A 19,715-nucleotide genomic window follows, 5' to 3' on the forward strand; every position below is an offset into this window, starting at 1 on the left:
TACTGGGCCACATCCGGGGATGCTCAGGGCTTTATTCCTGGCTCTACACTCACTCCTGGTGGTGCCAGGGATTGAACCCAGGTCAGCCAGGTGCGAGGCAAGCGCCCTCCCTGCTGTACGATCACTCAGGCCCATAAATTGCCCTTTTTAGTTCTTTTTGGGTTTTTTTTTTTTTTGGTTTTTGGGTCACACCGGTGATGCACAGGGGTCACTCCTGGCTCATGCACTCAGGAATTACTCCCGGCGGTGCTCGGGGGACCATATGGGATGCTGGGAATCGAACCCGGGTCGGCCGCGTGCAAGGCAAACACCCTACCCGCTGTGCTGTCGCTCCAGCCCCCTTTTTAGCCCTTTTGATTACCTTTTACCACGGATACCAGTCAATGTCTTGTTATCTTTTCCAGTCCCTCACTTTGCACACGGGTGCAGACCTCAGCAAACTACGTGCCAAGCCCAGACACGGGGCACACGTGGCCCCTGGGAACAGAGAAAGCACCACCCAGAGACAAAGCCCAGGGGAGTCGTGAGCAGAGCCGGTCCCAAGCACAGCGGCAACTACAGCCTTGCACTCGGGGCTGCAACGCTCTACATAAGGCTGTTACTACCATTAATACAAGGAGAGCACATCCTGCGTGCCGGGGGCAACGTGCGATAACCTTCGGCTTCCTCGGAGCGTACAACAGGAAAGATATGTCAGCGCGAGTGGGATTTATAGCCGTCCGGTTTAACTCCTTGCGTGAAGAATGACAAAGATCACAAGGGCCACACTGGGAGGCTCCAGCCACCCGCCCTCTAACAATGATTCCACGGGGCAGAGCGACAGGACAGTGAGGAGGGCGTCTGCCTTTGTGCTTGTGGCTGACCTGGGTTCGATCTCCGGCATCCCCTATGGTCCTCTGAGCTCCACCAGGAGTGATCCCTGAGTGCAGAGCCGGGAGTCAGCCGAGCATTGCCGGGTGTGACCCCAAAAGCCAAGACAAAACAAACAAACAAAAAAATGAATGATTCTAGCACGGATGTTTCCAGAGCGTGCCTGGAGCCACGGAGCAGAGGGCGGGCTCTGGCTTACCGTGCTCGTCAGAGACCCGTCAGAGAAAAGCCCTTTCCCCACGTTTCTCCAACGAAGCAGAGAAGGTGAACCATGTGGGGGCCGGAGCCTTAGTCCAGCAGGGAGGGCGCTCGCCTTGCACATGGCCGACCCGGGTTCCATGCCCGGCACCCCACATGGTCCCCAAGCCTGCCAGGAGTGATCCCTGAGTGCAGAGCCAGGAGCACTGCTGGACGTGGCCCCCAAAAACAAACCAAAGGAGTGAACATCTGTGGAAAGACCTGCCTTTGTTCTACACTCCAGAGCCTGGTGGGCCAAGAGGCCTGCGCGGGCCACCACCTAATCGCTCTTCCCAACGGGGGGCTTTCCAGAGACGAATCAGCTCGCCCCGGTCTCCACCGAAGGATGGAGTTAGACAGAATGAGACGGGCGTCCACTCCTGCAGCACTTCCTGAGTGCCCGCTGTTTCACCGTACAGCGATGCGGTGTTTTAAACACAAAACAGCAGTGGATTAACGAAGCTGCTTTTTAAAGCACCTCAGAGGCTTAATCCGCTGAGCCATGAGCGAGCAGCGAGCAGGGCAGGAAAGCACGAGCCAGAGGGGAAAGGTACCGGGAAGGGGAGGGGAGGGGAGGGGAGGGGAGTGCCCGGAACCCGGAAAGCAGGGCCCCAAGCCCCCGAGAGCGGGTGGAGTCTCCCTGCCTCAGTGGCCTGAAGGCTGCAGCAAGCACTCAGTCCCAGCCGCCTCTGAAAGCCTGTGAGGTGCGGCCCAATGGGTGGACCCGCCGGATGCCAGGAGCACCCTGGGGCCCCCCACCCTCCACTTCGAGTGCACACAGCCCTCAGTGCAGGCGCTTTCCCGGGGCTCACCCCGCGAGGAGGCGAGACGAGAGTTCCCCACCGCTCCCCGGAAAACCCCACTGCCAGGATTGGGGCTCACTCGTGCATGGCCCGGGGCCCAGATGCCTCTTCACACCCCTCTGAGAGGCTCGAGGTCCCTCCCGCTGGCCAGTCCCTCAGGGTGAGGCCCCGGCTGGAAGCCCAGTGGCTGAGGAGCGGAGGGGCAGCACCTGGACCCCTGCACAGCCCGCCCCTCGAGGCTCTCCACGCGCCTTTCCACGCGTGTCCGGTCCCGTTAGGAAGCAGCTCCTGGGCAATGCCCAGAACCCTCGGGCAGCCCTGTCTCTCTCACACGGGCCTCTCATCAGGGAAAAGGGGCCCCGGGCACTGGGAGACAGGGCCGCACGCGCCTGCACCCCCGGGCCCAGCACACCACATCCCCGAGAGCCCGCACCGACCCCAGCACCCAGCTGGCAGAGACCCGTGAGAGCAGCCCCGGGCCTCCAGAGCACTGCTTGAGAGCACACCCCTCCCCCAGTTACAAATTTCTCTCTCTTTTTTTTTTTTTTTGGCTTTTTGGGTCACACCCGGCAATGCACAGAGGTTACTCCTGGCTCTGCACTCAGGATTGACGCCTGGCAGTGCTTGGGGACCCTATGGGATGTTGGGGATCGAACCCGGGTTGGCTGCATGCAAGGCAAACGCCCTCCCCGCTGTGCTATCGCTCAGGCCCCCATTTATAAATCTGAACAAAGGCAAATTCTTCTGTCAGTGCCAGAGAAATAACTCAGTGGACGGGGCATGATCAATTACGCAGTGCTGGACCCGCCCCCCGTCCCCACCCCAAGAGCAGCCCCCCGGGGGGCGGGGCACAGCGGGCTCACCTGGAAGTCGTCATAGGGGAAGAGCAGCATCTCGCGCAGGCAGTCGTTGAGGATCTGCGTCTTCTTCTGCACGATGACATTCTCGTAGTCCAGCGGCTCGATCAGCTTGGGCTTCGCCTGCGGGGCCAACAAGAGAAGGTCTGAGAGGCCAGGCGAGCCGGGCGAGCCCCGCAGCCCCGAAGCCCCGCCGGCCCTGCCCCGCCCAACCCCCCCGTCCCCCCTTCCCCCTTCCCCCCCACACTGAACACGGAGCCAGAGGGATGGACAGCACAGTGGGTAGGGTGTATGCTTTGCATGTGGCCAACCCATCCCTCTTGGAGAGCCCGGCAAGCTACCAAGAGTATCCCGCCCACACGGCAGGGCCTGGCAAGCTCCCCGTGGCATATTCGATATGGCAAAAACAGTAACAAGTCTCACAAGGGAGACGTTACTGGTGCCCGCTCGAGCAAATTGATGAACGATGGGATGACAGTGCGACAGTGCAGTGCTACCCTTCTGTCCATGGAACCCTGGGGTGCCCAGGAGGGCAGCACTCCCAGGGATGCATCAGAATACAGTCTTGGCACCCCACGGCGAGGGGGGCAGAGAAACATCACCGAGCTGAGGAGGCTGGAAACCAGAGATTTGCCCACGTTGAGCAAAAGAACCTGAGGGGTCCCGCCTAGTGTCGGCCCCAGGCTCTGGGAGACAGTCTGTGGTGTGTGCGCCCCTCCCACAGCGGGGAACGAGGGGCCCGTCACCCGTCACCACTGAGGGCGCCTGTGCTCAGGACTTTAACATTTAATTTTAACATTCCCAGGGAGAATGAGAGGCCGCTGGTTTCAAGATCTGTGGAAACTTGGCCCAGGGCGGGCTCAGTGGCAAACGTGCCTGCTTTCCGAGTGGGAGGCCAAGAGTTTGGTCCCTGCTGCCACCCCACACACCCAGGGCACCATCCCGGCAGGGGGTCTGGGGATGCCGGGTGCCACGGCCAGGCGAGGTGTTCTCAGCTGATCACGTTCCCAGACAGCCCAGAGAGACCAGACGCTACTTTCCTTCAGTCCTAAAAACAGATGGATGCCGCCAAATGTCACAAAGCTAGGAAAACGCTGTTCTAAAGCAAGATTAATCAATGACAAATTCTGACGAACCATGCCACAGGAAAGGTAGGAGGACTTTAATCTTGGCCTACAGCGTGATAATCTGAAACTCTGATGGGCAGCTGTTGATAAAGAATCTAAGATAGAAAAAAACGAGGAGGCAGGGATGTCCGGCTGAGGTGGGCTCACGGAGGGGCGCGCAGAGACAGCACGGGGCAGGGCCGGCGGGGGGGGAAGGCGCTTCCCTTGCAGCTGCCAACCCAGCCTCCACCCACAGCACCACCCAGAGTGACCCCTGAGCAAGAGCCAGGAGTCAGCATGACCCTGAGCCCCTACAGGTGTGGCCCCCAAAACCAAAACAAGCAAACAGATTCGCTGGTACTATGTAGTGATTTCGGCGTTTCTGATGCTTATCAAAATCCACGACTTTGAGCTGTAACTAGACACCATGTATCGCAAGCAATGATGTAGTCATAACTTCGAATTACTTTTGTTAAGTCAGAAACCTTGAATTCTAGAAGTTTCCTCTCTCAGAATATCTGGATCAGCGCCCCCAGAGTCCCTGCAACATGGGTCAGGGGGAGGCAGAGGGCCCCGTGCCCGGAGCTGAGGGCGCAGGCTCCGGGGCCAGGGGGACACTGCAGGATGCTGGGCAGAGCTGGCAAACCGTGCGCATGCCACAGAGGCCGCGGGCACTGCACTGCCAGCAGGGAGACACGTCGCTGCATGCCCCTGACCTCGGGGTGTTTCGACTGGTCCCCTGACACTCCGTTTTCCCAGACTATTTATAAGAACTATCTTCTCCCTGCAGGAATGCAGACGGACAGCAGAAGTGGCAGGAACCGCCACAAAGAGGGAAAAACAGAAGCCCCAAAGCTGAGGAAACGGAGCCATAAATAGAGGAAACAGCGGAAGTCAGGGGCTGCACCCCCGGAGCATCCACCGCGGTTCAGACAAAACCACCTGAGCTGGAGACACAGCACAGCAGGGAGGGCACTCCTGCAGTGAGCCCCGAGCACAGAGGACGGAGTCAGCCCTGAGCACAGAGCCAGGAGTGAGCCCTGGGCACAGAGCCGGGAGTGAGCCCCGAGCACAGAGCCAGGAGTGAGCCCTGAGCACAGAGCCGGGAGTGAGCCCTGGGCTGAGCCGGGAGTGAGCCCCAAGCACAGAGCCCAGAGTGGGCTCTGAGCACAGAGCCGGGAGTGAGCCCCGAGCACAGAGCTGGGAGTCAGCCCTGGGCTCAGAGCCGGGAGTGAGCCCCGAGCACAGAGCTGGGAGTCAGCCCTGGGCTCAGAGCCGGGAGTGAGCCCCGAGCACAGAGCCAAGAGTGAGCCCCGAGCACAGAGCCGGGAGTGAGCCCTGAGCACTGCTAGGTACAGCCCCGACACACCAACATGAAGAGTGCAGAGGGAGTGGACGCAGGAGCTATCCAGAAGGACCGGGAAGGCGGGAGGGTTTCTGGGGGAAGGGAGTGAACCCCAAAAGGTGCTTCTCAGGGGGGTCCGTGGCCTTGTGCAGTGGGCAGAGAGCATGGCGGGGCTGCAGGCAGCTCCCCAGGGAGACGCAGAGCCCGGGCTGCCCAGGAGAGCACCAGTGTGCTGGGCGCCCCGCTCGGGAGGGGGACACCAGCCAGGGGTGCTCTGTGCACAGTCCACGGCCCCCACTGCTTGTGCCTCCCTTGCTGGCTCTCCGAGCTGGGTTGGGGGGAGGGGCATTGGCCCGGTATCACGTACAGGATTGAAATTCTGGCCACGGGACGGCCGTGCCGGGCGAACAGGGCAAGGTCTGGGCAAGCAGGGCGGCCCCAGTGCTGCGGCGACAAAACAGCCCACGGGCTTTCCCATTTCTCCGCGCCCGCACCCCCAGAATGACTGACGAAGAGGACGGAGCTGCTTGGGACACCGGCAGCCCACCAGCAACCTGCAGTATGTGACTTGAGAGTTTCCGCCAGGTCCCCCGTGCGGAAATCTCTCTCTCTCTCTCCTTCAACTTTCTCCCTGGACTTTAGACAGAAACCCAAAACCGCGCGGCCGCAGCAGCGGCCGCGCGACTTAATGTCATCTTAGTATCAGCAGTATGTAATGGTTCCTTCTTAATGGGTCGGACTTTTGTGGGTGATCCTAACAAGAATAGTAAGTATTTTGTTGAAATATTGAAGGCAATCAAAATGGTAGCCATCTCTCTAGACTGAACTAAGCTATATCCCCACGCTGGCTGAGAAGAAATATCCTTCTTTCTCGGGAAGAAACGTGGCGTGGTGTCAAACATAGTGTGATGTCCATTAAGCAAACAGACCTGGTGGCGTGGGAATGGGAAATAAGGGGAAAAATTAGGTACATGGACCAGCGGGACGCTGGTGGTATCTCGAGCCGGAGCCGATATCAGCGCAAGAGCTTTGGTTCCAGAAACTGCTTCCAGACACTCTACTAGACTATCAACTAAGCCAGAGCCCCACGCCGGCTGATGACGGGAAATAACCATCCTCTTCGGTTTTTTTTCCCTTTGTCAGACAGCGTGGCGATTACTAAACAGGCGTGAACTCGGTGGCGCGGGGCAAGGGGGAAAAAGAAAAGTTATGTAACAAACAGCAGGACTTAATATCTCTATATGCTTAGTAATGGAGAATTATCAAATGCCTCATTGGCAATAGGACTGTCTTTTTCTTTTTGGGGGGAAACCCCAGCAACGGTAGTGAGTTGTGTGTTGAAACATGGAATGTAATCGAGATAAGCGCAAATGAAGTGAAACCTATCACGTATAAGGGTGGGGACTAGGGAGGTGGGAGGGGGCGGCAGATAGACTGGGGGGGTTGGGAATGTAAGATGGGCACTGGTGAAGGAAGGGGTATTTGAATATTGTATAACTGACATAATCCTGAGAACTTTGTAACCCTCCACTTGGTGATTCAATTAAAAAAAAAAAAAAAAAAAAAAAAAAAAAAAAAAAACAGCCCACGGGGAGCTCGCCTGGCACCCGGCAGGCCTGAGCCCCGTCCCCGCATCACCGCCAGGACTGACTCCTGAGAGTAGAGCCAGGAGCAGCCCCCGTCGGGCCCCTCACAGCAGGGCTGACACGGGGCGGCTGCCTCGCCTCCTCCTCCCCTGCGCAGGGCGGCTCGCGCTGCTGCCCAGTCACTCCTTGCGTCTGTGTCTCTGGTCACTGAACGTCGGCACAGACCGAACGCCCGGACGGCACCTCTGGAAAGAGCGAAGCCAAGGGACCCGCAGCTCGGAGTGTTGCTCTATTCCACGGAGCCAGAAACCGTCTCCTCTGCTTAGGAAGAGCCCGGGGTTCCCCGAGGTCACCGCGTGTCTGGAGAGGTGACTCTGGTGGGTAAGAATCCCTTGTGTCTCCAGGCTGGGGTGGGGGCACACCCCGAGGTAGGGCACCGGGACATGGGTTTGCCAGAGGAAGGAAGAGGGTTCAAGGGGCAGGGGTGCGTCCCGACAGCCATGCGAGCCTCCTGCATTCAACCCTCAGAGCAGACTCCCGCCGGAAAGTTCTGGCAGCCATCAGCCCTGGAGAGACAAGCCCTGCTCCTTCTGACGAGCGTCTGTCTGCAGAGACCATCAGCAGTCAGGGGCTTCCGCGTCCCCCCGATTCTGCCGAGCCCCTTCCGGGCCCCTGTGAGGGGCCTGGGGACACCGTGGTGAGGACGCACCCGGGGAGCACTTGACCCTGACAGGAGATGGGGAGCACAACAGGAACAGGTCAGGGGGAACTCGGGGTGGCCCTGACCAGCTGGGGTGAACTCCCCCCACCCCTGCCCTGCCCAGCCCCTCGATGAGCCATGTTTCGGTCAAGGATCGCCAGATGTGACCCCAAGCAAAAAAAAGACCTGATCAAGAACTCCCATTTGCCTCCTACGCTCACCGCGGCTCTGCTCAGTGACCCACGTCTGGAAACAACCCCACAACCCACGCGCCCGGCACAGGTGACGGGGGAGAAGCCGCATTCCACACACCGCTGGGACACTTCTCAGCTCTAAGGAAAGGCGAAACCGGCCACTCTCGGCTCTGTGGGTGGATCTGGAGAGTCTCGCTCTGAGGGCCACACCAGTCAGAGGGAGGGACACAGGCCCTCCCTCGAAGGCAGGACCCCAGCACGCGGTGTAGGGGGGCCGCACGCGCACAAAGGCGGCAGAGACTGAGACCTCGCTCTAGCAGGAAGTGTGTGCATTGGGAGGGGAGCCCTGGGACACTGGGGTGTAACACTAGGACAGTTGGCGGATCCAGTCCTACCAATGACAGCCTGGAAACCACGGTGCCCAAGGTTTTCAAAAACTTAATTAAGAACATGGGGGCCGGAGCGATAACACAGCGGGTAGGGCATTTGCCTTGCACGTGTCTGACCCGGGTTCGATTCCCAGCATCCCATATGGTCCCCTGAGCACCACCAGGAGTGATTCCTGAGTGCAGAGCCAGGAGTAACCCCTGAGCATCACTGGGTGTGACCCAAAAAGAAAAAAAAAAACACCTTAATTAAGAACATTAAGGGGGGCTGCCACGTGACGTTTCCCCAGCTTCCAGCGTGGACACTGGCCACCCCGGGCCAGGCTGGTTCTTCTCTCGGCCCAGGCGCTCCTGTGCCGCAGACGCCCCCTTCTGCACTGTCTCCGGGAGGCCTGCTGGGAAGTGTCCCGGCTTAGGAGGGAAGGACCCAACCCTCTGGGTGTGTGGGGTAAAGGGCTGGCCCGGGGGGGGCCCGAGGAGTGGCTGACAGCCTCGGCCCATGTCCCAGGTCCCCTGACCACCCTCCCGCCTCCTCCTCTGGGCCTCGGCACTTCAATTCCTGCACTTTCCGTGGCCTCGCCCGGGAATGAAAAGCAGCCTCTCCCTCATTGGCAGCCCGCCTCCTGGGCGGGGCAGGGCCAGCGGGGAGAGAGACGGGGTCACCAAGACAATGATGCTTGGAGAGATCGTTCGGGACGGGAGATGTGTGCTGAAAGTATAAAGGACCAAGCGCGACAGCCTCTCAGTATCTGTATTTTTTTATTTTATTTTATTTTATTTTTGGGTCACACCCGGCGATGCACAGGGGTCACTCCTGGCTCTGCACTCAGAAATTACTCTTGGCAGTGCTCGGGGGACCCTATGGGATGCCAGGGATTGATCCCAGGTCGGCCGCATGCAAGGCAAACGCTCTCCCCGCTGTGCTATCGCTCCAGCCCCTCTCAGATTCTGTATTGCAAACCATAATGCCCAGATGTAGAGAGTATGGGGGAAATTGTCTGCCATGGAGGCAGGGGGAGGGTGGGATGAGGGGGGACACTGGGAACATTGGTGGTGGGGAATGTGCACTGGTGGAGGGATGGGTGTTTGATCACTGTATGACTGACACTCAAACATGAAAGCCTGTAACTATCTCACAGTGATTCGATTAAAAAGAAAAAAGTGGCTTCTCCGCGCCCAACCCCGGGCACTGCCGGCCCCACGGCTCACGGGCCGGGCAAAGGCGGGAGCTCGGAGCCCGGCATCGCGGCCCCTGACCCCCCCGATGCCGGAACAGATTTCTCAGGCTCAAGGGGTGCGATCCCCGGCATGACTCACGCCCAGTGACACACTTGTGACGCCGTTTTTCTTCTCTCGTCACCACCGATAAGATGCTGGTTCACCTTTTGGTGCCACGCTAAAAAAAGCAGCCGGGGGAGCAGGCCTGGCGCGGAGCCAAGCTCGGGAGCCCCCCGGGGGCGGGGAGGGGGCCGGGAGGCTGCGGGTCTGGGCCTTGCATCTGTCACGGGGCCAAGAGCTCGTGTGTCCGGAATAGTGAGCCCGTGCCAAAAGGCTCCTCTGTGGACAGCGAGGACATCAATGGCCTCTGGGAAACGCGGGAGGGAGGAGGGCTGGCAGGGGAGGTGCCAGAGAGAGCAGAGACTGATACTGACAGACGGGACCCCCGGGACCGTGCCTCTGCATGGCTGGGCCTCAGGGGGCGGGGGGGGGGGGGGGGGGCGGGCAGAGAATGCTAATGAAGACAGAATGCACTGAGTCTTCGTGCCCCACCCCCGCGGCCACTCCCAACACCCGCTCTGCGCGGGCAGAGACCCCGAGGGAAGGGGGAAATCTCTGGACTTTTCCCTAAGAATCACTGTGGCATTTCTGATGATATTCACGAGTCATCTATGAGTCCCAATGCTGCCCCCAGGGCAGTTTGACAAGAAAGGATTTTTTAAAGAGGTATTAGCACAACTGAAAGGTATGGGGGGTGGGGGGCAGCGTCACATAATGGTTCACACTGCAAATTAATGGCACGACATTCAAGGCTGATGCAGTGAAATATGGATTCAATACCCCCTAGCAAAGCGAGAACTGTGGGGGCGGGGAAAGGAGGGAGAGGGAGAGAGAGGTACGGAGAGAAGGAGGGAGAAGAGAGAGGGAGAAGAGAGAGGGAGAAGAGAGAGGAAAGGAGGGAGAGAGAGAGAAGAGGGAGGGAGAGAGGGAAAGGGAGAAAGAGGGAGAGAGATAGGGAGGGAGAGAGAGGAAGGGAGAAGAGAGAGTGAAGGAGGGAGAAAGGGAAAGGGAGAGACAGGGAGAGAGACAGGGAGGGAGAGAGGGAGGGAGTCCGGGCGGAGGGTTGGAGACCCCACAGCAGGGCTTGTGTCTCACCCATCCCCACTGCCCTCTGACCTGGGAAAGGCAATGATAGAGAAACTAAACAAATGCATATGCCAGTCTCTCTCCTGAAGACCTAGAACGAGAGACCCAACCAACCCCGCACCACTTTTACAAAGCATTAAGGCCTGAAATTCTTCTTCCGCATCAGTAAAAGTGCCCCCTAGGGTCCCCCGAGCCCTGCCAGGAGCGACTCCCTAAGTGTAAGCCTGAGCACTGCTGGGTCCGGCCCAAGAACAAACACGAAAGCTGGGTCGAACCCTGCAAATGAAAAGGTCAGTTAATTGATCCAAAAGGTCCTGTTCGGTCAGGCTTCAAAATAAAGCCTTCCAGGAGACTGAATAGAGAGCGCGTGGACCCCTTTTCCTATTATGGGGTTCACAGGGGCCTCCAGAGGGCCTGGGGACAGCTTGGACACCAGTGTCGCAGAGTGTGGGAGCGGAATGACCGCCTCGGGCACCCACGTGACTGGCCGTTGGGGACTTCACATCCCCGCCAGCAGTGACAAGCCCCCTTAAGTGCAGAGTCACCCCAGCTGCAGTGACTCCAAACTCCTGGGGGTTTCGCAGTCTAGATGGGCACCAAGCATGCTGGCGGTTCCGATGCCCACCTGGTGGGTTTCAAGGGCCGTTGTCACGGTCCCATTCTGACCATGTGCATGTTTGAGAATTTCATGTTGGAAGATACTTTCCCCTTTGTGGGGCCCTTTGGCCCCCTGGCCAGGCGGCCCTGAGAAACCAACTCTTTGTCCATCTCGTCGTCTGGGAATGGGCAGCATCTCCGGCCTGAGGCTGATGGCAGGGTGAAGAGGGCCCGGGACAGAGCGGGCACTCACAGGGTCAGTTATGGGTGTAGACAGAGTGTGGTGTAGACAGACGCCTGGAGCCTCTGGCACGGAGACGGGCCTTCACGGGCTGGCACCCAGCCTGGAGGAGCCGTGTCACTGCCAGTTCACAGAGGGGCAGACTGCAGCCCAGGCGGCCAAGGTGGGGCCCCCGGGGGCATCCTGGCTCCGAGTCCAGGCTCCACACCCAGAGCAGAGTCCGTCTGTCTCTGTTCCTCTCTCACCCTTTGGGGGCCTCGCTCAGCTGCTCCTTGCTGGGATCTCAGGGGGTCAATCCTGGAAGTGCCTGGGGGGAAACCACGTGGCACAGCGGCTGAATCTAATCTCAGCCCTTGGCACTGTCCCCGGCCCCGCCCATTTCGCTCCGGGTGAGGAAGGCGCACGTCGCGTCTCCACACAACAACGCCCGGCCCCGTGGAGAACAGAACCCGCTGTTTCCTGCCCGTCCCCAGATCCTGAACACAAGTTGCCCAGGCTCCACGGGCTGAGCCAGGGGCAGGTCAGAGGCTGAGCCCTTTCTCAGATCTCACTCCATCTCCTCCCCAAAAGGATACAAAGGACACTCGGACGAGCCTCACCCAAGTGGGATCCTGCAGAAAAACCCAGGTATGTGGGACCCGAGACTGAGATCTCCAAGCCCACTCAGATCAGGACTGGGCCTCCTCCACCCAGCTCCCCAGTTTTCCAGTATCTTGGCAGTCACACCCACAAACTGCTCCCGGAGCCATGTAATCTCATCAACGGTCAAGATCCAGAGACTATACACCAAAGTTCCCAGAAGAGAGCACTGCAGAACCTCCTGGAGTGCGTGGCCACATTTGTGGCCACATGACCTCTTATACTCTAGCCCACTTATGTACCAAAAGTAGCACACATTTGGTTTTAACATACTTGCTTGTATTCTCTTGTATACAGGCTTAAATGGTTCCAGATTAAAACAATACACAATAACCTTGACACACTTCCTTCTTATTGCGGTGGGAAGGGGTTCTCAGTAGTGGGATTGGTGTTTGACTATTACCTGCAATGAGCAATTGTGAACTACTTTGTGAAAATATAAATTTTTAAAAATTGCAAAAAAAAAAAAAATAGCAAGAACCGTGTCCCCCATTGGAATCTTCCTGAAGAGCCAGGCTTGGCTGTCAGGACACACGTCCACACCGTGAGGATTCGTATCTAATGTTATCGGCCAACAAAGAGCCTCAAGACAGGACGTGGTCTCTGCGTGATCCCAGGAAACCCACACTTAGCCATGCCCTTCCTTCCCACCCAACAGCAGGCCCCGTAGCCAATGGCTCGGCTTGTGGGGGTGGGGGGGCACTGGAGCTGTGGACAGACCCAGTCCCGCCCTGGGCAGCATCACACGTGACCCCAGTGGCTGCTCTGAATTCAGAGGTGCTAGAGGCATAAGCTAAACACCGGGTGTCAGAGGTGTGGCATGAATAATAGAACGCATATTGATGTTTTTATAAGGACCAAATGAAGATACGTTTTAAGTACTGGGCTCAGGTGTGTTATTAAGATGAATCACACACACTTCTTTACTAGGGCTACTAAGACAACTAGGAAATTTTGATGATGGGTTCCAGCCCAGGCTATGCTACGAGCCCACGCAGTGGGCCAGTGGAGATGTCAGTGGGCCTGTCATTCTTACACGCCCTGGAGAAAGAAATGGGAGAGCGCTCCTTGCACATCTGACTTGCCAGGGCCACGTGTGGAATGACTCAGGACTGAAGTGGTTAAGTCCTTGCACGGGGCCAACCCAGGTCCAATCCCCGACATCCCATATGACCCCCCCGACTACCGCCAGGAGTAATTCCTGAGTGCAGAGCCAGCAGGAACCCCTGTGCATTGCCAGGTGTGACCCAAAAAGCAAAAAAAACCCAAAGAACAAACTAAAACACCCAAACCCACGTGTGGAATGACAGCTGCACTGAGGCCAAACTGCTGGGGTCTCCTAGCCTTGGTCAGGAGCCCGCATAGTCAAAAGCAGCTGCCCCTTAACTCGGGCCTCCTGGAGAGCCGCTTCTCTGTCTGCCCCTGGGGAGTTCCCACCCCTCCTTCCGCCCAGCACCCACCTTGGAGGGTCAGGGCAGGAAGCCACACACTGACCTTCCAAGGGACGGGCACCCTCCGGGGTGACGCTGGGGCTCGGGGCTGGCTGAGAGGAGGGCGGCCGTGACGTCAGCAGGGGCTCACGTCCGCCTGCATGGTTAGGGGGGGCTCCTGGGCCCCCCACCCACGGCACCCAGGCCTTCCTCCTGGCTCTGTGCTCAAGGACCACTCCTGGTGGGGCTCGGGACGCCACATGGGGGGTGTCAGGGATCAAACCCGATGGGCTGCGTGCAAGGCCGGCATGCCCTGGCCTGCACATCTGTGCCTGAACACTCCCCGGAAACGCCAGCGAACATTTTAGTGCGGACTGAGGATAACGGGTGTGCCAGAGAGCTCGCCCCAGGGTTCGGGCCCGTGCCCGGCGTGCAGCTGACTCCTAATTCCATCTCCGTACCACAGGAAACCCCAAGAATCGTGGGCTGTGTCCTGGCATGACCCAGGAGGGTCCTAATCACGGCAAGCATGCTCGGGCCCTCACTGGCTAAGACACATGGCGGGGTGGGGGTGGGGGGCTCCCGGGTCCCAGGGGCACCACCCCCAGGGACGCCTCGAAACAAATACATAAATAGAAATGGCAGCGGCCGTGGGGAGCACTGTGGGGTGCAGCACCCACCACGGAGCCCAGGAAGGACAGAGTGTGGGTGACGGGCACTGAGCATGGCCAGAGACGGGCAGACACAGGACACTAGTGACCTGCATCGAGCGAGTAGTGACGGGTGGACACGAGGCGTGGGTGACCTGTGGGTGACAGCCAGTGATAGGAAGACAGGACAAGGGTGCCCTGTTCTCAACACGGCCAGTGGCGGGTGGACGGGACCTTAGTGACCCGTGCTGAGCGCAGCCAAGGACAGGTGGGCCGGACACGGTGTGTGCTGAGTGCGGACGGTGACAGGTGGGTGCAGGACTCTGGTGCCAGTCTGGACACCTCTGCGGGTGGGAAGGCCGGGCCTGTGTCTCCCCGCTGGAGCTCACCCTTGGCATCGTGTGGTCAGCAGCTCTGGGGCCGGGGGGCCTCCCGTGGGGAGCCAGGCCCAGAAGCCCAGCACGGGGCTGGCACCCGGGGCCACGTGGCCTTCGGGCCCCTTGCGGTCACTCCGAGGCCCGGCTGGGCCGGGCCACTGCAGGGAGAGGTCCAACTTCTGGAAAGCGGTAGAAAAACTGTGATTTCTGAAATTACAGCCTGGACACATGCCACGTCCTCCCCAGGGTGGGACTCAGGGCTGACTCCTGGCTCAGTGCTCAGGGCTGACTCCTGGCGGGGCTCAGGGGGCCCTAGGGGGTGCTGGGGACCGACGGACCGCATGCAAGGCAGGTGCCTTAAGCTCTGGCCTGACAAGCACACCTTCGGCCTGGTGACGCCAGGGATGGGACCCGCATGGGCTGCGTGCGAGGGAAGCATCTCCCCACCTGCCCTGTCTTCGCGGGCCCGGACTCCTTCCAAAGGCACTTAGCAGTGCTCAGGAGAAGCACCCGGGGCTCCTCCCGGTAACACCTGGCTGGCTGTGTGGACCGAACGGTTCCCCGTTCAGGCCCACGGTGCTGGAGGTGGGGGAGGGGGTCTTCAGGGTCACACCTGTTGGTGCCGGGGGGCGGGAAGGCCATGCAGTGCAGGGGTTCGAGCTCAGGGCCTCCGGCACACGAGGCAGCCTCCCCACCCGCAGAGCTGGCCCCTCCCATTGCTTCCTGCCGCCCGCCACCAGCTCTGCTGTGGGCGGGGAGAACACGACTGGGTCCAGGGTCAGGCTCGCGGCCGGCGGCCAGAGGGAACTGGGGTGAGGACGAGATGGCCCCGTGCCCAGACGCCTGCCCTGGCGTCCGTGGCACTGGAGAGCATGCGGGGATGCTGTGGAGGCCCCGAGTCGGGACCCCCAAACCCAGCCCTGCCCTGCCCTGCTCTGCTTCCCGGCTTCTGGGCCACAGCCGCCCTGGGCTCTAGCGGTGCGCGCCCCCACCCGGAACCCGAACACTGTCACTGCGTCACCTGAGCCCGGCCCTTCAGCGGCCATGTCTCAGGCGCAGATAACCCGGCCCTTCTCATCTCTGTCACCCAGGCAGACTCCAGGGCTCCGGGCAAATGAATGAGGGTCCCCGTGCTTGAGAGAAGGAGTGTCCCCTGAGTGAGGGTCCCTGCTGTGAGTGCAGCAGCCACCAAAGGACGCGGTGACCCGGAATGGGGCTAACGCCCTGCTTGTGTCCCCCCGGGAATGGGTCTCTGAGAGACCTTGCAGGAACTTCCTCACCGGGCATCATTTTGCAAACAAAGAAGAATTATCAAAGACACATGGTAACGCCATCAACACTCCCTAAAGACACCAAAAGAAGGTGAGAGGTGGGAGCTCAGCGGGGCATTTGCCTGACTTGTGTGAGGTTCAATCCCGGCACCATGCACACACCACACACAGACACAGGTACACAGGTACGCATGCACGCGCGCACGCGCACACACGCACGCACACACACACACAGAGATACTTTCCCCTGGCATCTACTACCATATTTAAAATCTGGAGACCCAGGTTCGACCACTGCACCTCAGAGTTCCCTGAGGACCACTCAGAGTGACCCCAAGCAGCGCTGGGAGCAGCCCCTGCCTCCCTGGGTCCAAAGCACCCCGGGCGCGCCTCAGAGAGGGGACCACATAGCCTTAGTGTCATTCTCTGCACCGCCATCACGTCCTCAATGCCCCAAAGGAGAGTAAGGACACACCCATGCTAGTACCTGGCACCTGGGTTGTTCCCAGCAATGCTGGGTTCCCACTACAGTAGGGAGGACGTCTTCTAAGGAGGGTTCCAGAGAAAGGCAGGCCCTTCTCCTCTCTTATCTTAATTACGGGGACGGATGAGCACTTGCATTGGATTTAAGACGGGAAGAGCAGGGCTAGGAGATAGCACAGGAGTTAAAGCACTTGCCTTGCATGCATCTGACCCAGGTTCAATCCCCGGCACCCCACATGGCCCCCTGAGCCCTGCCAGGAGTGATTCTTCAGCACGGAGCTAAGAATAAGCCCTGAGTACCACAGGTGTTGCCAAAACAACAACAACAAAAAGTATCAGAGCTAGAGATGTAGTTCAATAATAAAATCACACCCCTTGCACGCCTACGCCCTTGGCTCCACAACACTGGAAATAAAGTAATAGTAGAAATAAAGGTTTGGCTGTGAGGGGGCGGTGGGAAACCTCTCCCCGATGACCTGTGGGATTACCTGCCCCCTCCGCTCCCCCAAAGGCAGCCCCCAGAGCCCGGGCCCACACCCGTTCCTCCTCGCAGCCAGCGATTGGCCATCAGAGTGGTTTCCAGGAACTACTCTACAGTTAGGGGCTGGGGGCGGAGGGGGGGGACAAAATGAGTGTTGTGGTGCCAGCGGGCAGCTGAGTTTCAGTCCCAGGACACTCCTGTTGTTCCCCGATTGATTACTCACTTGGGGCCCGGCTTTCAGGGGGGCTGGCAGGGTGCCTGGAGGAGGGAGGAGGCCCCGGCGCTTCCTGCACAGCCTCCCCTCACGGCACAGCCCACGAGCCGGCCACTCAGGGGCCTGTCCCCTGAACCCCACGACCTCCGCGGCTCTGTCCAAACATGCGCTTCCCCAGCCCCGCCTCCCCCCCAAGGACGGGATGTTCAACGGTTGCCATGGCAGCGGGGAAGAAACACAGAGTGTGAGTCCCCCGGTGAAGGGGGCGCCGGGACAGAAAGGTCCCATGGAGCAAGAGCCCCCGGCTCCCCCGGGCTGAGGAGGGCAAACGGCGCCAAACCATCAGTGGCTCCTAGGGCCTGGGGTGGGGCGGGCGCTGGCCTTGCGTGCTGCTGGCCCTGGGTGGGATCCCCGGGCCCATCTGGTCCACTGAGCGCCCCCAGAAGGGAGCCCTGAGTGCAGAGCCGGGACTACGCCCTAGGCCAAGTCAAATGTGGCCTCAACACTTTAAAAACTTAACATCATAATAAAAACGGACTGGAGCGATAGCACAGTGGGTAGGGCATTTGCCTTGCACGCGGCTGACCCGGGTTCGAGTCCTCTGTCCCTCTCGGAGAGCCCAGCAAGCTACTGAGAGTATCCCGCCCACAGGGCAGAGCCTGGGAAGCTACCCAGGGCATATTCGATATGCCAAAAATAGTAACAAGTTTCACAATGGAGACGTTACTGGTGCCCGCTCAAGCAAATCGATGAACAATGGGACAACAGTGCTATAGTGCTATAATGAAAATGAAAACAAAAGTAAAAGCCCTGGGGCTGCAGTGACAGCACAGCGGGTAGGGCCTTTGCCTTGCACGTGGCCGACCCAGGTTCAATTCCGAGCATCCATATGGTCCCCCAAGCACCGTCAGGAGTCATTCCTGAGTGCATAAGCCAAGAATAACCCCTGTGTTGGGGCTGGAGTGATAGCACAGCGGGTAGGGCGTTTGCACGCAGCCAACCCAGGTTTGAATCCCAGCGTCCCATAGGGTCCCCTGAGCACCGCCAGGAGTCATTCCTGAGTACAGAACCAGGAGTAACCCCTGAGCATCGCCGGGTGTGACCCAAAAAGCAAAAAAAAAAAAAAAAGTAACAGCCCAATCTCTCTACGGTGACAAAGAAAGCAGTTCTTCCTAAGCTCCAAGAGGAAACACAACAAATCAAACACGGAAATGCACCTGAGCGAGCATTTCCCAGCACACACGATTCTTGCTTCTCAAGACCGGGAGAAAGTCTGTTTGCAGAGACTCACCCCGCAGCCCCCAGGGAGGGAACCCTGCTCCGCCGCACTCAGCAGGATCTCTCAACGAGCACCCGAGCCCCCCGCATGCTCTCTGCACCATGCGAGACTTCCCTCAGCAGCCGCCCCGTGGGCCGCAGGGCCCGTCCAGGATGGGTGAAGGCGCTCGCCTGGCATGTGGACAGCCCTGCACAATCCAGGCACCACGTGGGACTCCCTCCACCCCCCGCCCCTGCCTCAAGCATCTCCAAGGTGCAGACCCCCGACTCTCCCACCCCAGAATTTAAAGAACTGGTTCGTGTCCGTGGCCAGTAACGAAAACCAACCGGCGTTGATTTCCCAGCGCCTCTAAGACCAAGAGAGGCGCCATCATGTGTGTCTCGTGGAAACTGGTCCGGGGACTCTCCCCTCTGACGCAGGACAGCTGTGAGTGGGGCCTAATGAGAGGCCAGGAGCTGCTTACGCACCCCTTCCTTATCGCATCTCCTGCAGCCCTTCACCCGCTGACTCTGCAGGAGATAAGGAGGTTTCTGGCGTGTCTCACTCAGGCCAGCCTCTCACGCCTCCTCCCCAGGTGCCCAGGGCCTGGACCCGGGACTCTTCCCCGCCTCTCCGGCTAGTTTCCTGCAGCTGCTCGACCCACTCCACCCTCCACGTCCCTGGGAACTGCTACTCGCTGTGAGAGTTAACCCCAGCCAAGGGCTGCTGTGTTCTGAACACTAGCAGGAAAAACATGTGGTTAAAAAGTCACTTGTGGGGGGAGAGGGAGGGAGAGAGGGAGGGAGAGGGAGGGGGGGGAGAGAGAGAGAGAGAGAGAGAGAGAGAGAGAGAGAGAGAGAGAGAGAAGAGAGAGAGAGAGAGAGAGAGAGAGAGAGAGAGAGAGAGAGAGAGAGAGAGAGAGAGAGAGAGAGAGAGAGAGAGAGAGAGAGAGTTTTTATACAGCCTCGGCTAGTATTTTAATGCTCCGGATGAATCTTTCCGCACATCTGGAGAAGCACTGACAGAAAGAATTTTTAAGGAATATTCACAAGGGAACCCAAACGCGGCCACTTCCTCTTAGAAACGTGGAGCTCCGGCAGTCAGCTGGACACTGCGACCAGCTAACGCTACGGAGCGTGCACGCGAGCCCCTCCACAGCTGGGCTATTGTGTCTACAGAAAGAAACCCAAGATAATGACCATCATTTACACAATACGGGGGAGGGGACACCGCACTCTCTCAGAGGAAAACCTGCCGTGGAAACAGTTCCTAGTGCTGAACTCTGTCTGTTTCGAAGGGGGACGAGTTGGATCTGAATCACTCCGACCAAGTCACCGAGGAAAGCAACTCCACACGAATCGAGTCCCTCAGAGAAGTCTGCAAACTTCCCCGAGTCGGACACATTGATTGAAACGCACATAAACAAGCAACAGGATAATTGGGAGCAACAATTGAACCTCCGTGTTTCAAAGAGAAATCTCTGCGGCCAAGCACTGGTGAACAATGCCGGGCCCAGCCCCGCTGAAAGGCGCCATTGTCCCCGCCGCAGGCTGGTGGCTCTGCAGAGGGCTTTAAAAAAAATCCCTGTGCCTTGATTGTACTGGAGAAATTCCGAGAGAGCGGCAC

At 59.0% G+C, this 19,715-nt stretch overlaps 1 protein-coding gene across 20 annotated transcripts in view; it reads right to left on the bottom strand.

Annotated features, from left to right (window-relative positions):
* The window catches only part of DOCK9 (dedicator of cytokinesis 9), a 237,162-nt gene that overhangs the window by 126,015 nt on the left and 91,432 nt on the right, over positions 1–19,715 (bottom strand). For all 20 annotated transcript variants that reach the window (XM_055146277.1, XM_055146257.1, XM_055146246.1 and 17 more), the window contains exon 2: positions 2,774–2,890. In XM_055146277.1, the coding sequence (XP_055002252.1) occupies positions 2,774–2,890 (117 nt within the window). The remainder of the gene's footprint in view (positions 1–2,773; positions 2,891–19,715) is intronic.

This window comes from Sorex araneus, chromosome 1, assembly GCF_027595985.1.
Source record: "Sorex araneus isolate mSorAra2 chromosome 1, mSorAra2.pri, whole genome shotgun sequence".
Lineage (NCBI taxonomy): Eukaryota > Metazoa > Chordata > Mammalia > Eulipotyphla > Soricidae > Sorex > Sorex araneus.